The 17062-nt window shown below is 43.1% G+C and overlaps 1 protein-coding gene across 2 annotated transcripts in view; it reads right to left on the bottom strand.

Annotated features, from left to right (window-relative positions):
- The window catches only part of LOC126100272 (glucose dehydrogenase [FAD, quinone]), a 502785-nt gene that overhangs the window by 13546 nt on the left and 472177 nt on the right, over window positions 1-17062 (bottom strand). For both annotated transcript variants that reach the window (XM_049910866.1, XM_049910867.1), the window contains exon 7: window positions 1039-1308. In XM_049910866.1, coding sequence (XP_049766823.1) covers window positions 1039-1308 — 270 coding nt within the window. The remainder of the gene's footprint in view (window positions 1-1038; window positions 1309-17062) is intronic.

The raw sequence follows: 17062 nt of genomic DNA, 5'->3' as shown, positions 1-17062 counted from the left end.
GGGGTGCCATTGGTTACACGTCTCGGTCACCTCTTGTTCGCATTGACGGCACTTTGAACAATGGATGTTACATTTCAGATGTTTTACGACCCGTGGCTCTACCCTTCATTCGATCCCTGCTAAACCCCACATTTCAGCAGGATAATGCACGACGGCATGTTGCAGGTCCTGTACGGGCGTTTCTGGATACAGAAAATGTTCGACTGCTGCCCTGGCCAGCACGTTCTCCAGATCTCTCACCAATTGAAAACGTCTGGTCAATGGTGGCCGAGCAACTGGCTCATCACATTACGCCAGTCACTACTCTTGATGAACTGTGGTATCGTGTTGAAGCTGCATTGGCAGCTGTATCTGTACACGCCATCCAAGCTCTGACTCAATGCCCAGGCGTATCAAGGCCGTTATTACGGCCAGAGGTGGTTGTTCTGGGTACTGATTTCTCAGGCTCTGTGCACCCAAATTGCGTGAAAAAGTAATCACATGTCAGTTCTAGTATAATATATTTGACCTATGAATACCCGTTTATCGTCTGCATTTCTTCTTGGTGTAGCAGTTGTAATGGGCAGTAATGTATGAAGTACATATAGCTTACTTGAATATTTCTGGTTTCTCAACTGCAGATTTTTCAGCGCTCATTTAACTGTGGTACTGTGTATGTCACAATGAACAAATGGTTCAAATGGCTCTGAGCACGATGGGACATAACATCTATGGTCATATGTCCCCTAGAACGTAGAACTACTTAAACCTAACTAACCTAAGGACGGTACGCAACACCCAGTCATCACGAGGCAGAGAAAATCGCTGACCCCGACGGGAATCGAACCCGGGAACTCGGGTTCGGGACACAGTGAACAAAAATGGACTTGTACCACTACTGAAATAAGCCCTTCATGTGATACAGGTGAAAGCATAGTATCGATAACAGACGTGCCAAGATTAATGAGTCACTATGTTCGTGCTTCCTACGGTAGTTGTTAGGGCCAGAGATGGACAGCGTATGGTCGTAAGGAGGGAGTGTGTCCAGTCGACACTGACCTCGCTGCGGGCGAAGATGCGGTCTCGGCGGCCCGTGTCGCCGCGGATGACCTCGACGCCGTAGGCCTCGCGCGACGACTCGTTGATGAGGACCCTGGTGACGGTCGTGTTGAGCATGATGTGCAGGTTGGGCCTGTTGCGGTTGGGCCGCAGGAACGCCTTGGCCGTCGACAGCCGGCTGCCGTTGCGCGAGGTCGTCTGCGCGATGGCGAAGCCCGTGTGGAAGGCGCCGTTCAGGTCGCGAACCTGGAACCCCAGCTCGCGGCCAGCCTGCGAACACAAATTTTCGTAGTTCGTCAGTTCATCCTAAGGCTACCTTTACAACGATAACACACCTGTCAACTTAAAAAATTAATAATTATAGGTTAATTATTTCATACATCAGGTGCATGTTCATTATTTACTGCTCTAGTTTCGTAAAGTATTTTCACGTTTCATGCACTGATGATTTCTACACAGGTTTTTAGAAACAGGTTAGCTATTAGTGCCATAAGTGATACTACGCCATTCATCTCTCATATTCGTACGTATGCGTTGCACACGTCACGTTTATTAAAATTACCTGAAGTTCTTAGCTCGAAGTGAGCCACTGCGTTCAGTGGATCGAAGTCACGATTTTCCTCACGATGTTCTCCGTAGACTTGGGCGAAATGGTGGCCATACCAAGAAAATCCGTTCGAACACTGTTTCAATAGGCCGCAAGATTTACAGCAGTAATATTTCCATCCCTGATACACTACCCACATCATGCAAACACTCACTTCCTAAAATCACCAAGGCTGTGACGGTGACACTGTCTTGGAATTACTCTGTTTGTGTTTTCCCACTTATCTGTCTGGTAAAAATATCGATGTCTTTCCATAAAGAAGAAAGATGCTGAACAGCATTAAAGATTATATATGCCACATAGATTTTGGAGGTACATGTATGTATGATGTTGAATGGCAAAGGTACTTACTGCTAACGTTCGTTACACCTGTTCGGTCTCCATTGTCCTGTGGTTTCAGTGTCTCACAGTCCGTGTTAGAAACCAGGGCCAAACGTTTGGCATTCGATCCCCACACCGTATCAGGATTTTTTCTGAGATTTATAGCTTCTTTCGCTTCTGACAGTGAATTATATGCGACTTAAATGAAAACTGCTAAAATTCACATTGATTCGGAGATCTCGTTAATTGGTAGGCCCCTCCACATAACTGACTGGAAAAGGCTAGGAAATATCACTTACAATTGCACTATGAGCAGTAATACACTCTGATGTTCAAACAAACCTTTGGATTAACTACTAACTTTATCTGATTTCGCTATCTAAATAATATACTAACGTATATCATGTAGGCCACAATTTCCTTTTTTAACATGTTGGCTTTAATAATCCCAACGGGCAAATCATTTTACAATTTCATTCATTCGTGAAAAACTCTTTTTTTTAAGTGGGTACAGACGTTAGAAAGCTATTTTCGTAGAATCACGTCTACACACTTGTAGGCATAAAGTGAAGCGAATTACGGGAGCAGCTGTCTAAACAAGCCGTTCGTGATACGTATTTTTTATGCTATCATTGTCAAAGAAGCCTTTTTCGAAGTCCTGTACGCGGTATGTGTCATACTAAACACATCCTTGATCCATCAGATATTGAAAACTATTATAGTTCGGCTACCATAAAACTACCACTGTAAATATAAACATAATTCAAATATTGAGTTAATACTCACCTTATGGGCAGTCAAATTTCTGATTAATGCATATAAAGTGTAGAGATATACGTTGTTGTTGCAGTTGTTGTCTTCACTACGAAGGCTGATTTGATGCACTTCGTTTGATGCACCTCTCCACGTTACTCTACCCTGTGCATGTCTTGTCAAATATTGCAACCCACATTCATCTGAACTTGCTTGCGGTATTCATTCTCTGGTCTCCACACACTTCCCTCCAGTACTACATTTGTGTTTCTTTGATACCTCAGAATGTCTCCTATCAACTGATCCCGTATTATAGTCACGTTGTGTTACATACCGTTTTTTTCCACTCAGTACCTCCTCATTAGTTACACGATTTACCCACTTAATCTTCAGCATTGTTCTGTAGCATCACATTTCAAATTTTTCAATTTTCTTCTTGTCCAAACTGTTCCTTGTACGCGTTTCACTTGCGTACAAGGTTAAATTTCCACCCACATGTTGCCAAGTTTGTTTCGACAACGCCGCAGAACTTTCGCTTGGCAGCCCTTACACATCATCCATGCTGTCTGTATCTCTCGGCTTGCGATTTCCATATTTTTGGAGCCCCGACTAAAGACATTCGTGACGTCGAGTTGCTTCAGACGAAGAGGTGCACGCGTGATGCTGTCATGGTCCCGTAGGCAACTCCAAACATTCTTCCATGAACGTACTGAACGTTTTGTCTCATAGTGGGATAAATTTAGTTACGGTTATGGTGATTACTTTTGGACTAATTGCTCAAATTGATCAGTCAATCCAAAGAAAGCAGTAGCGGGGCCCGATTTTTGGTGTCTCTCCAGGCGAGGAGCTTTGACCGGCACAAACGTTAACAGAATTGGCGGGCCGAATCGGAAGGAGCACTTGCAGGGAGTGAAGTCGGTTTACATTCGCTGCCTGAAGCTTTTGCAGAGTAAAGACCTCATCACGCGAAGATGGTGTTTGTGGTTGGCTGTGATGGCGATGGGACTCTGGAAATTTGTCTGTGCCGAGCGTTGTTGTTGTTGTTGTGGTCTTCAGTCCTGAGACTGGTTTGATACAGCTCTCCATGCTACTCTATCCTGTGGCAGCTTCTTCATCTCCCAGTACCTACTGCAACCTACATCCTTCTGAATCTGCTGAGTGTATTCATCTCTTGGTCTCCCTCTACGATTTTTACCCTCCACGCTGCCCTCCAGTACTAAATTGGTGATCCCTTGATGCCTCAGAATATGTCCTACCAACCGATCCCTTCTTCTCGTCAAGTTGTGCCACAAACTCCTCTTCTCCCGAATTCTGTTCAATACCTCCTCATTAGTTATGTGATCTACCCATCTAATCTTCAGCTTTCTTTTGTAGCACCACATTTCGAAAGCTTCTGTTCCATGTTTCACTTCCATACATGGCCATACTCCATACAAATACTTTCAGAAAAGACTTCCTGACACTTAAATCTATACTCGATGTTAACAAATTTCTCTTCTTCAGAAACGCTTTCCTTGCTATTGCCAGTCTACATTTTATATCCTACGTCGACCGTCATCAGTTATTTTGCTCCCCAAATAGTAAAACACCTTTAGTACGTTAAGTGTCTCATTTCCTAATCTAATTCCCTCAGCATCACCCGACTTAATTCGACTACATTCCATTATCCTCGTTTTGCTTTTGTTGATGTTCATCTTATATCCTCCTTTCAAGACACTGTCTATTCCGTTCAACTGCTCTTCCAAGTCCTTTGCTGTCTCTGACAGAATTACAATGTCATCGGCGAACCTCAAAGTTTTTATTTCTTCTGCATGGATTTTAATACCTACTCGGAATTTTTCTTTTGTTTCCTTTACTGCTTGCTCAATATACAAATTGAATAACATCGGGGAGAGGCTACAACCCTGTCTCACTCCCTTCCCAACCACTGCTTCCCTTTCATGTCCCTCGACTCTTATAACTGCCATCTGCTTTCTGTACAAATTGTGAATAGCCTTTCGCTCCCTGTATTTTACCCCTGCCACCTTCAGAATTGAAAGAGAGTATTCCAATCAACATTGCCAAAAGCTTTCTGTAAGCGTATGGACATTTTTAGTGCCATTTTGCTATCGATTCATCAAATATTTTGGTGAGATTTTTTCTGTGGCTTCTGTGCCTCGTTTTGTTAAAGTCGTAGTGCTGCGACTAGTTTCTCCTTCCCGGACGGTCTTCTGCTGTTTATGTGTGTCATTTCCGAAGGAAGTGAAGTATTATTTAATGGAAGCAACTCCGTTTCATTACAGACGTTGGCAGCACCTGTTTGTGAAGTATGTGGAAGTTCCGTTGTCTATGTTACAGAGATAATGGAGGTACTTTCATCAGAACTGCCTGTTTAAATTGGTCATGTTACCGTGGACCATGTTGACGTCTGAACTGTGGCCCGGGTTCCCGGGTTCGATTCCCGGCGGGGTCAGGGATTTTCTCTGCCTCGTGATGACTGGGTGTTGTGTGATGTCTTTAGGTGAGTTAGGTTTAAGTAGTTCTAAGTTCTAGGGAACTGATGACCATAGATGTTAAGTCCCATAGTGCTCAGAGCCATTTGAACCATCTGAACTGTGTGTTGTTCTTCCTTCTAAGTACAGTGAAATCTAAATGAGAGTGTTTTCCGGTGTAATCATTGTAGTTAAGCACTTGCAAAACGTTTTAGTGGGGTGAGTCTAACTTAAGCAGAGTGCCTTTTCACTCTAATCATTTTAATTACTTGTGAAACATTTTGGTGGAGTTGTTAGTTGACCCTGAGCTTTTCTATGGTAAATTCTGCTAAAACAGAATATACCATTCCACTGTAGTTGTTACGGGCAGCCTATCAAACAAAGTTTGACATCTGAGATTCGGTTGCTTAGCTATTTGAAGTTTACGTTAGTAGGAGTTACCCGATCGTTGCTTATAGCTAGTGTTTTCTGCAAAACATGTTAGAAGTTAGCGAATTTGAATTTTCCTTCATTTCAAAAGAATGTGCAATGGCTGTCCTGTTGCATAATTAGTACAAGTAATTGTTCGCCAATTAATTTTGGGGGCACGTAAGCCTTACTGGTTTTCTCATTCCTGAAATCAGAATGCTACCCAGTTTTCAAGCGCATTGTTGCTTATCGCCATATTCGCTGATTGCGTGGATGTTTGTTCATTTAATTATGTTTGGCTCTAAATATGTGCCGCCCTTTGTAAGCAGTGCATTGTTACTATTTCCTAAAGTTAGTTCTTAGTGTGTTGTAGTTCACGTTGTACGGGACCCGCCCCATCCACCAGCACAGCCGTGGTTGCCGAGTTCACACCGCCCACCCCATCCGTCGGGTTATCCTGCCTGTCGCGGCGCTGAATTGTAACGGTATAACATCTACTGGGTCTGAACTTATATCACCAACGGACGTCACGCATTGCTTATGTTACTATTGTTGTTAACAAATTGCTGCAATAATTTAAGATATTATATTTAAAAGTCAATTGAAAAATTTCGTAAATGTTAAGGTTTTGATTATTAACATGCAGTTTCGTTGACTTTAGATGCCTATCAAAAATGAAAAATTGCTTAGTTTCTTAATTGTTTAAAAGATATTTTGCTGACGTCAACTGCTGATCTAATTTTTTCGTTAATATTCGGCAAGTTGTTTAATTTCTTACTTGTTTTCAAAAGCTATTTTACTGATGTCGCAAGTTAAAGGTAGTGCATGTTTTCAACTGTGAACGCTGTTTTGTCGCCTCCTGGTCCAGACCTACAGCTCAACAGCGTGTTAAGCTGCTTTTGTGTACCTACGCTCGTTTTTTCCATGTGTCTCGTTTTCCTTTGACTCCCTTTATACCTCCAGGAAACATTTCCTAACATTAAAATTTATATCCGACGTTTAAAGAATTTCCCACCTTCATAAACGCTCTTTTTGGCCATTATTACTCTACATTTAGTATCCTCTCTAATTCAGCCACTATCAGTTATTTTGCTGCCCAAATAGCAGAACTCACGTGCAACGTTTAGGTCTCACTTCCGAATCTAGTTCCCTCAGCGCTTCTGATTTAATTCGACTACATTCCATTACCCATGAGGTGAATCAAAAGTAGGACTGGGTAACGCGGCGCATTGGTGAAAACTCCAGAATCACAATTGCAGACATCGATCCAGTCGTCGACATTATAATTAGAGAAGCAGCACAAGCCTGGAGTGGATAACGAAATCGGGCGTGCCGTTTCAGATGAACCCTCACAGAATTTGCCTTAAATGATTTCGGGTGATCATGGGAAATCTAGTTCTGGGTGCCCTGGTGGCGATTTGAACTGACATCGTCCTGAATACGAGTCGTGACGTAACCCCAGTGCCACCTCGCTCGTAGTTCCATATCGAACCATCAAAATTAAGGTTTTCTGTGGTTTCCTTAAGTCTGTTAAGGACAAATCACGGACGTTTCTTGGAAAGGGGCACGCCTTTCGGCACTTCTACATCTACATCTACATCTACATGATTACTGTGCAATTCACATTTAAGTGCTTGGCAGAGGGTTCATCGGACCACAATCATACTATCTCTCTACCATTCCATTCCCGAACAGCGCGCGGGAAAAACGAACACCTAAACCTTTCTGTTCGAGCTCTGATTTCTCTTATTTTATTTTGATGATCATTCCTACCTATGTAGGGTGGGCTCAACAAATTATTTTCGCACTCGGAAGAGAAAGTTGGTGACTGAAATTTCGTAAATACACTCCTGGAAATGGAAAAAAGAACACAATGACACCGGTGTGTCAGACCCACCATACTTGCTCCGGACACTGCGAGAGGGCTGTACAAGCAATGATCACACGCACGGCACAGCGGACACACCAGGAACCGCGGTGTTTGGCCGTCGAATGGCGCTAGCTGCGCAGCATTTGTGCACCGCCGCCGTCAGTGTCAGCCAGTTTGCCGTGGCATACGGAGCTCCATCGCAGTCTTTAACACTGGTAGCATGCCGCGACAGCGTGGACGTGAACCGTATGTGCAGTTGACGGACTTTGAGCGAGGGCGTATAGTGGGCATGCGGGAGGCCGGGTGGACGTACCGCCGAATTGGTCAACACGTGGGGCGTGAGGTCTCCACAGTACATCGATGTAGTCGCCAGTGGTCGGCGGAAGGTGCACGTGCCCGTCGACCTGGGACCGGACCGCAGCGACGCACGGATGCACGCCAAGACCGTAGGATCCTACGCAGTGCCGTAGGGGATCGCACCGCCACTTCCCAGCAAATTAGGGACACTGTTGCTCCTGGGGTATCGGCGAGGACCATTCGCAACCGTCTCCATGAAGCTGGGCTACGGTCCCGCACACCGTTAGGCCGTCTTCCGCTCACGCCCCAACATCGTGCAGCCCGCCTCCAGTGGTGTCGCGACGGGCGTGAATGGAGGGACGAATGGAGACGTGTCGTCTTCAGCGATGAGAGTCGCTTCTGCCTTGGTGCCAATGATGGTCGTATGCGTGTTTGACGCCGTGCAGGTGAGAGCCACAATCAGGACTGCATACGACCGAGGCACACAGGGCCAACACCCGGCATCATGGTGTGGGGAGCGATCTCCTACACTGGCCGTACACCACTGGTGATCGTCGAGGGGACACTGAATAGTGCACGGTACATCCAAACCGTCATCGAACCCATCGTTCTACCATTCCTAGACCGGCAAGGGAACTTGATGTTCCAACAGGACAATGCACGTCCGCATGTATCCCGTGCCACCCAACGTGCTCTAGAAGGTGTAAGTCAACTACCCTGGCCAGCAAGATCTCCGGATCTGTCCCCCATTGAGCATGTTTGGGACTGGATGAAGCGTCGTCTCACGCGGTCTGCACGTCGAGCACGAACGCTGGTCCAACTGAGGCGCCAGGTGGAAATGGCATGGCAAGCCGTTCCACAGGACTACATCCAGCATCTCTACGATCGTCTCCATGGGAGAATAGCAGCCTGCATTGCTGCGAAAGGTGGATATACACTGTACTAGTGCCGACATTGTGCATGCTCTGTTGCCTGTGTCTATGCGCCTGTGGTTCTGTCAGTGTGATCATGTGATGTATCTGACCCCAGGAATGTGTCAATAAAGTTTCCCCTTCCTGGGACAATGAATTCACGGTGTTCTTATTTCAATTTCCAGGAGTGTAGATCTCGCCGCGACGAAAAACGTCTTTGCTTTAATTTCCATCCCAACTCGCGTATCATATCTGCCACACTCTCTCCCCTATTGCGTGATAATACAAAACGAGCTGCCCTTTTTTGCATCCTTTCGATGTCCTCCGTCCATCCCACCTTGTAGGGAACCCACACCGCGCAGAAATATTCTAACAGAGGACGAACGAGTGTAGTGTAAGCTGTCTCTTTAGTGGACCTGTTGCATCTTCTAAGCGTCCTGCCATTGAAACGCAACCTTTGGCTCGCCTTCCCCGCAATATTATCTATTTGGTCTTTCCAGCTGAAGTTTTTCATAATTTTAACACCCAGGTACTTAGTTGAATTGACAGCCTTGAGAATTGTACTATTTATCGAGTAATCGAATTCCAACGGGTTTCTTTTGGAACTCATGTGGATCACCTCACACTTTTCGTTATTTAGCGTCAACTGCCACCTGCCACACCATACAGCAATCTTTTCTAAATCGCTTTGCAACTCATACTGGTCTTCGGATGACCTTACTAGACGGTAAATTACAGCATCATCTGCGAACAACCTAAGAGAACTGCTGAGATTGTCACCCAGGTCATTTATGTAGATCAGGAACAGCAGAGGTCCCAGGACGCGTCCCTGGGAAACACCTGATATAACTTCAATTTTACTCGATGATTTGCCGTCTATTAGTACGAACTGCGACCTTCCTGACAGGAAATCACGAATCCAGTCGCACAACTGAGACGATACCCCATAGGCCCGCAGTTTGATTAGAAGTCACTTGTGAGGAACGGTGTCAAAAGCTTTCCGGAAATCTAGAAATACGGAACCAACTTGAGATCCCCTGTCGATAGCGGCCATGACTTCGTGCGAATAAAGAGCTAGCTGCGTTCCACAAGAACGATGTTTTCTGAAACCATGCTGATTGCGTATCAATAGATCGTTCCCTTCGAGGTGATTCATAATGTTTGAATACAATATATGCTCCAAAACCCTACTGCAAACCGACGTCAATGATATAGGTCTGTAGTTCGATGGATTACTCCTACTACCCTTTTTAAACACTGGTGCGACCTGCGCAGTTTTCCAATCTGTAGGTACAGATCTATCGGTGAGCGAGCGGTTGTATATGATTGCTAAATAGGGAGCTGTTGTACCAGCGCAATCTGAACGGAACCTAATCGGTATACAATCTGGATCTGAAGACTTGCCCGTATCAAGCGATTTGAGTTACTTCGCAACCCCTAAGGTATGTACTTCTAAGAAACTCATGCTAGCAGCTGTACGTGTTTCAAATTCTGGAATACTCCATTCGTATTCCCTGGTGAAGGAATTTTGGAAAACTACGTTCAATAACTCCGTTTTAGCGGCACAGTCGTCGGTAACAGTACCATCGGCACTGCGCAGTGAAGGTATTGACTTCGTCTTGCCGCTTGTGTACTTTACATTCGACCAGAATTTCTTCGGATTTACTACCAAATTTCGAGACAATGCTTCGTTGCGGAACCTATTAAAGGCATCTCGCATTGAAGTCCGTGCCAAATTTCGCGCTTCTGTACATTTTAGCCAATCTTTGGGATTTCGCGTTCTTCTGAACTTCGCAGGCTTTTTCCGTTGCCTCTGCAACAGCGTTCGGACCTGTTTTGTGTACCATGGGGGATCAGTTCGATCTCTTACCAATTTATGAGGTATGAATCTCTCAATTGCTGTTGCTACTATATCTTTGAATTTGAGCCACATCTCGTCTACATTTGCATAGTCAGTTCGGAAGGAATGGAGATTGTCTCTTAGGAAGGCTTCTAGTGACACTTTATCCGCTTTTTTAATAAAATTATTTTGCGTTTGTTTCTGGTGGATTTGGAAGAAACGATATTGAGCCTAGCTACAACGACCTTGTGATCACTAATCCCTGTATCAGTCATGATGCTCTCTATTACCTCTGGATTGTTTGTGGCCAAGAGGTCAAGAGTGTTGTCGTAACCATTTACATTTCGCGTGGGTTCGTGGACTAACTGCTCGAAATAATTTTCGGAGAAAGCATTTAGGACAATCTCGGAAGATGTTTTCTGCCTACCACCGGTAGTGAACAAGTATTTTTGCCAACATATCGAGGGAAGGTTGAAGTCCCCACCAACTATAGCCGTATGAGTGGGGTATTTATTTGTTACGAGACTCAAATTTTCTCTGAACTGTTCAGCAACTATATCATCGGAGTCTGGGGGTCGGTAGAAGGAGCCAATTATTAACTTAGTTCGGCTGTTAAGTATAACCTCCATCCATACCAATTCGCACGGAGTATCTACTTCGACTTCACTACAAGATAAACCGCTACTGACAGACACAAACACTCCACCACCAATTCTGCCTAATCTATCTTTCCCGAACACCGTCTGAGACTTGGTAAAAATTTCTGCAGAACTTATTTCAGGCTTTAACCAGCTTTCTGTACCTATAACGATTTCAGCTTTTGTGCTTTCCACAATTATAACCTGCAATCCGTCCAACTTCATCGACGGGATGCAAAGTCCTAGTCTACATTCCTTCCTTTTCTTGGTCTGTCGAATGCTGGCAGAACATTTTAAAAAGTAGGCAGAATATCGCCAGTTACGGCAGCCACTCTTCTTCCTAGCGTCCAAAAGAAGGTTCTGAAGGGTTTCTTTTTGGTTCCGGCCACATGTGATCGTATTTGATTTCAGGCCTTCTGCCTTCCTGATCATTACTAGGAATCTCCTTGCTTTCTTATGTTCCGACATCTATGGCGTTGAAACTCATTTCTGAGTGAGAGGCATCTTTTGACATTTCGAAGAAGTCTCTTTTTCCATCAGTGGAATATTAATCTTGAAACTTTTTTGACAGGCTGAAACTGAGGAATGGGTCGGGACTCGAACTTAGATCCTTGCCCTTCGAACGGAATTTTCTTAGCGAATTACCCGTCCGGGCAGGACATTATAAGCCGTTACAGTGCGGCTGTTTTATTCCATCAACAGAGAGCTTGTCTACATTTAGTGGAACCTTGGAGGCATCCTGATTTTCTGTCATCGTTGTTTTAATGTGCATGCAAGCTCCATTATCGTTCAGCGTACGCAAATGAATGCTGCTACCAAATATTAATAATCACAAGTGATTAATAGATAAGTGTCTCTTACTTGTAAAATGTACTACCATGAGAATGGGAGCTGATGATCACGTTATTAAGCGCCCAACAATTTTGAACCGATCCACCGATGGACATCTATGTTTGATTCATGCCATATAACCATTCAGACAACAGTCATATTTTTTGTACATGAAAATTTCAGTTCCATGTTTCTACTTCCTTGTAACTATTCTCTGTCGGGTACATCAGTTGCAATGCTGGGAACAGTTAAATGAAAGACGTTACATGTACTTGTTTTCCCAACAAACATCTGTCAGTTCTCTCAGCCATTACAGATGTATGTCGTGATGATTTCATAGCAATATCATAACCGAATATCTATACCATTTCCGTCGAACAGAGCGGGCGTTCAAAATTAAACCAACTTTGTTCCTACTTTTTGTCAGGCAGTGTCTAGCAGCATTTTTTTTCTGTTTTTGAAAGCCATATCAACGGATATGGTCGAAGTAAGAGGGATAATCAATGTGGACTGGCAATTCCAAGAAAAGCGTTTCTGAAGAAGAGAAATTTGTCAACATTTAGTATAGATTTAACGATCAGGAAGTCTTTTCTGAAAGTATTTGTATGAACCGTAGCCATGTATGGAAGTAAAACATGGACGATAAAAAGTTTAGACAAGAAAAGAATAGAAGATTTTCAAATGTGGTGGTACGGGAAAATGCTAAAGATTAGGTGGGTAGATCACGAAGCCAATGAGGAGGTACTGAATAAAATTGGGGAGAAGAGAAATTTGTGGCACAATCTGACTAGAAGAAGGGATTGGTCATAGGACACAATCTGAAGCATAAAGGGATCATCAATTTAGCACTGGAGGGAAGCTCGGAGGTTAAAAATCGTAGACGAACACCAAGAGATGAAAGCATTACGTAAATTCATAGGGATGTAGGTTGCAGTAGTTACTCGGAAGTTGTGATGACCTCAACCCACAGGAAAAATAATTATCAAAATCTGAACTGTGAAGTCATCCAAAATTCTAGCTGGAAAACCACACTCTCTGTTATACATCTCACTTTGTTTATGAACTGAAAACTCTAGTACTCACGAGAAGCTGCTCTGAAATTAACCTGAACCGACAAAATTGTGCATATATTCTCTGAAACTTCAAAGACATCTAAGACAATATCTGAAAGGAATTACAAACAATGACAAAATTTCGTGAATCACACACACACATACAATACAACAATCGCATGAACACTGGGGGGTTTCACCATACATCTACCCACTTTTGAGTATAACCAGTGTCTCTTAATACTACGACTCGTAGCAATACAATATCAAAAAACTTTTATTACTGGGTAAACAGTCACTACGTGATTTGACAGCTGACATTTATAATTCCCGCTCACGTCAGGAAAAGCACCAATACCGGAATAGCAGCTTTTACATTGGTCAGAACGCAAGCAATTATGGCAGTCGCCGTAATTTTCGCGCGAAGCCATATTTCGCGACAAAATAATCTTATTAGTTACTGTCATATATCTGGTCTCATAACAATACATAACACTACATAAAATAACTACAATAATTTTGACATGCAAGGAGATTTAGTCCTAATGAGAGGAAGAAGTTTATATTTACTGGTGTTTCAACAATGACTACCAGGCAACTTTTAATTCACTGATTGTAATTTTATTTTCGTTAGCAGAAAGCAAACAAACTAAATAAAGAATTTAATTAAACGGAGTCTGTAATTCTTATACTTTTAATAGAGAAAGAAAGTTTCTACGTCAGGGGATAGCGTTCAGCGAAATCCCTTAACTTTTTGTTGCATACGAAGCGTTGCGTTAGGCAGCACGATGTCGGCGGGTTACGATGATGAGAGCAGGACACAGACAGTTCCGCTGGTTAATCTTCTCCGGCGAAACGCAAATAAAGTTCCGGCACAGCTGTATCATTAACCCCGTGGTGATTAACAAATCACAAGACGCCAATATACGAACGTTGTTGACATGTCCTTTCTTTCAAAGCACATGACATAGACATAGCTCATTTTTACACTTTATGCATTGTCCGTGATGCTATCGTCCATAATTACACGGTTCGTCACATTCATATAGTCTTAGCCACAAATATACAGTTCATAGAATTGTTCTTGTGTGTGAAGCTCACCGTAGAGAATGTCCACTGTGTTCTCGCATTTCAAACTTCGACAACGTCACTGAAAGCCATTTATATTGTACAGTTAATTAGTCTTCACTTTCATGGCTTGATAGAATGTGATATCCAACAGTTCCACCACCCAAAACCAATACCAGCAAAGTTCATTCGCATAAAAGCACAGTTCGTGTCGGCCACAACAAAGTAATGTTAGCGGCACTTTCACAGTTCGGTTTATTTGCTCTTAAAGTTCGCTGGCGACGGCATTACACACCGCAGTGGTAAAGAGAATTAACAATCTGATAGGTCGGTATCACTGTCCATACAATTACGTATGCTTTTCATGAAACACAGTACTATTTTTTTTCCCGCGCACGCTTCACAGACACGCCATCCCCCATCCCCCTCTACTACGCAACAACCTTTCGACTCTCGATATCACTATCGCTGTCCCCTGTCTATAGATGTTATATCGTTATCGTAAATTACATAAACCTTTATAAATGTTATTGACTGCATTTTTCACAATTAATAATATTCCAAAAGAGAACTTTAGAAACTTTACCACAGGTACAAAGCAAGAAACGTATTTATCCATTGGCAAACGAAATAATCACAATTACATCTTTACAATTAAAAACCATAGTAGAATGTTACATAATCACAATTAGAAATACTCATATGAACAAAAGAAAAAGAATAGAAATCTAAAGAAAATCACGAAAAAAAATTTTATATGCGTAATTAGCAATGCCTTCACAAAATGAGGAGGCTTGCACAGGATAGGAGGATTGCATGGAGAGCTGCATCAAACCAGTCTTTGGACTGAAGACAACAACAACACTGACGTATGCATTGTCGGTTGTCACCAAGTCGGTGTTATCTGATGCCTGATATCTTTGAAGCTGGATTTTCATTAGTGATGAGTGTTCCAGTTACAGAAAATTTAATTCAAAGAAGCTTGGGAACACTTTAATAAACTACCTGCGCCACCTGAGGATTACGGGTCCCATTCGCAATGTTTTTCTATCTTCTTATATTGGATTACTATGCCTTAGTTTTTTTATGTGTCAAATATAGAAGAGTTTATAATTTCCGCAGTGGCAAGCTTCCGTCAACTATTATCATTCCTTACTTGCGACGGAGTCTCTTCTGTAAAGACGCCAGTGGTATATTTCTTAGGTTAGAAAAGAGGAAGCTGTCCATTGGTTGCGGAAAGAAACAACCGCAGGCGCAATTGGAGGAAAGAATCGATCTGAGGTTGCCGTTTTTATGAAAGCAGAAGTGGGAAGTAGTCATCCGGTGACGGTCTAGGCTCTGTTGATGCAGGAAGTGTCTGCAAAGTTTCGCAGGAATGAATTTAATACCGTATGCCACTATGCTATAAAATCTGACCGGAATCACTGACCGTTGTGTGTACAATTACGAATGTCTCCAAACAACGCATTCCCTTTCCCGACACGGGGTGGACTATGTTTTAAACAGAATTACCTGTGACGTAGTTTTGAAGGAAGTCGGTTTCGCGCAAATCGCTTACGATTTCTTGAGGTAGTAATTGTTTATCTCTATTCCGAATAAAAAATATATACAATGCTAAGATTAAATATTGCTGCCACGAACTACAGCTTCGCAGTTCTGAGAAATGAAGAAAAGATAAAGAATTTTGTAGACCATTTTGCTGTTCAGGACTGAATCGTAACAAACGACAAAAAATAAGAAAAAAGAGTTCAGACACTTCGCTCCCAAAAAGTTTAATGAACTTACATATACCATCACTCAGTCGAAGAACCGTATTTTAACCGTTCAAATGAAGCCGAAATAATTTCGTGCATCACTTATCGCAGAGATCATGTTAATAGACATGTAAAATGTAAGAAGGTAAGAAGCAGGACTAGGACATGGAGTTCTGCATAAGCTATCTAGGTGACCATTACTCTGTCACAGTAAGCCTCCTGAACTCACAAATTTTCATTCACTCTCGATGATTTCACCCGAATTTCCGAACATTTATGCGCAGAGGAAAAGGCACCAGCGCAGGTAACGGTAGAGGAGAATCAGGACCTTAAATTTCATGAGAGAACCACAGAGTGACAAGAGAATTTGTCACTTCAGGAGATGTGAATGTAAAGTCTGTTGTAGAAACGAATAAATACTATCCGTCTCTCGAAGCTGATATTTATTGTTGTTTCCGACCAACAACATTTCGTCTACGAGGGTTGGAGCTTTAATAGTGGCAACTATTTATTTACAGTTCCTACAAAATAGATACCTGTTTCAAAGTTTTACTGACCTTCAAAGTAGTCACCAGCATTGTGTACAACCCGTTGCCAGCGATGTGGAAGTCGTAGGATACTCTTAGCAGTGCCGGTTGTGTTCACAGTTCGAGAGGCGCGGTCTATTGCCCGACGAATTTGTAGCAGTTCTGAAGCAAATGCCGTGAAGTGTTTCCTTCAATTGAGAAATCGAGATGAACTTACGAGGGCTTAAGTCGGGGGAGTGCAGTAGGTGGTATAGCACTTAGCAGCCCCATTAGTCAAACAAATCAGTAACACTCTACCGACTGAGCTACCCAAGCACGACTCACGCCCCGTCCTCACAGCTTTAATTCCGCCAGTACCTCGTCTCCTACCTTCCAAACTTCACAGAAGCTCTCCTGCGAAACTTGCAGAACTAGCACTCCTGGAAGAAAGGATATTGCGGAGACATGGCTTAGCCACAGCCTGGGGGATGTTTCTAGAATGAAATTTTCAGTCTACAGCAGAGTGTGCGCTGGTGTGAAACTTCCTGGCAGATTAAAACTGTGTGCCGGACCGAGACTCGAAGAACCAAAGGTCTCGAGTTCGAGTCTCGGTCCGGCATACAGTTTTAATCTGCCAGGAAGTTTCATATCAGCGCACACTCCGCTGTAGAGTGAAAATTTCATTCTAAATCAGTAA

Source organism: Schistocerca cancellata, chromosome 9, assembly GCF_023864275.1.
Source record: "Schistocerca cancellata isolate TAMUIC-IGC-003103 chromosome 9, iqSchCanc2.1, whole genome shotgun sequence".
Classification (NCBI taxonomy): Eukaryota; Metazoa; Arthropoda; class Insecta; order Orthoptera; family Acrididae; genus Schistocerca; species Schistocerca cancellata.
This window is presented reverse-complemented; position numbering and strand designations above follow the sequence as displayed.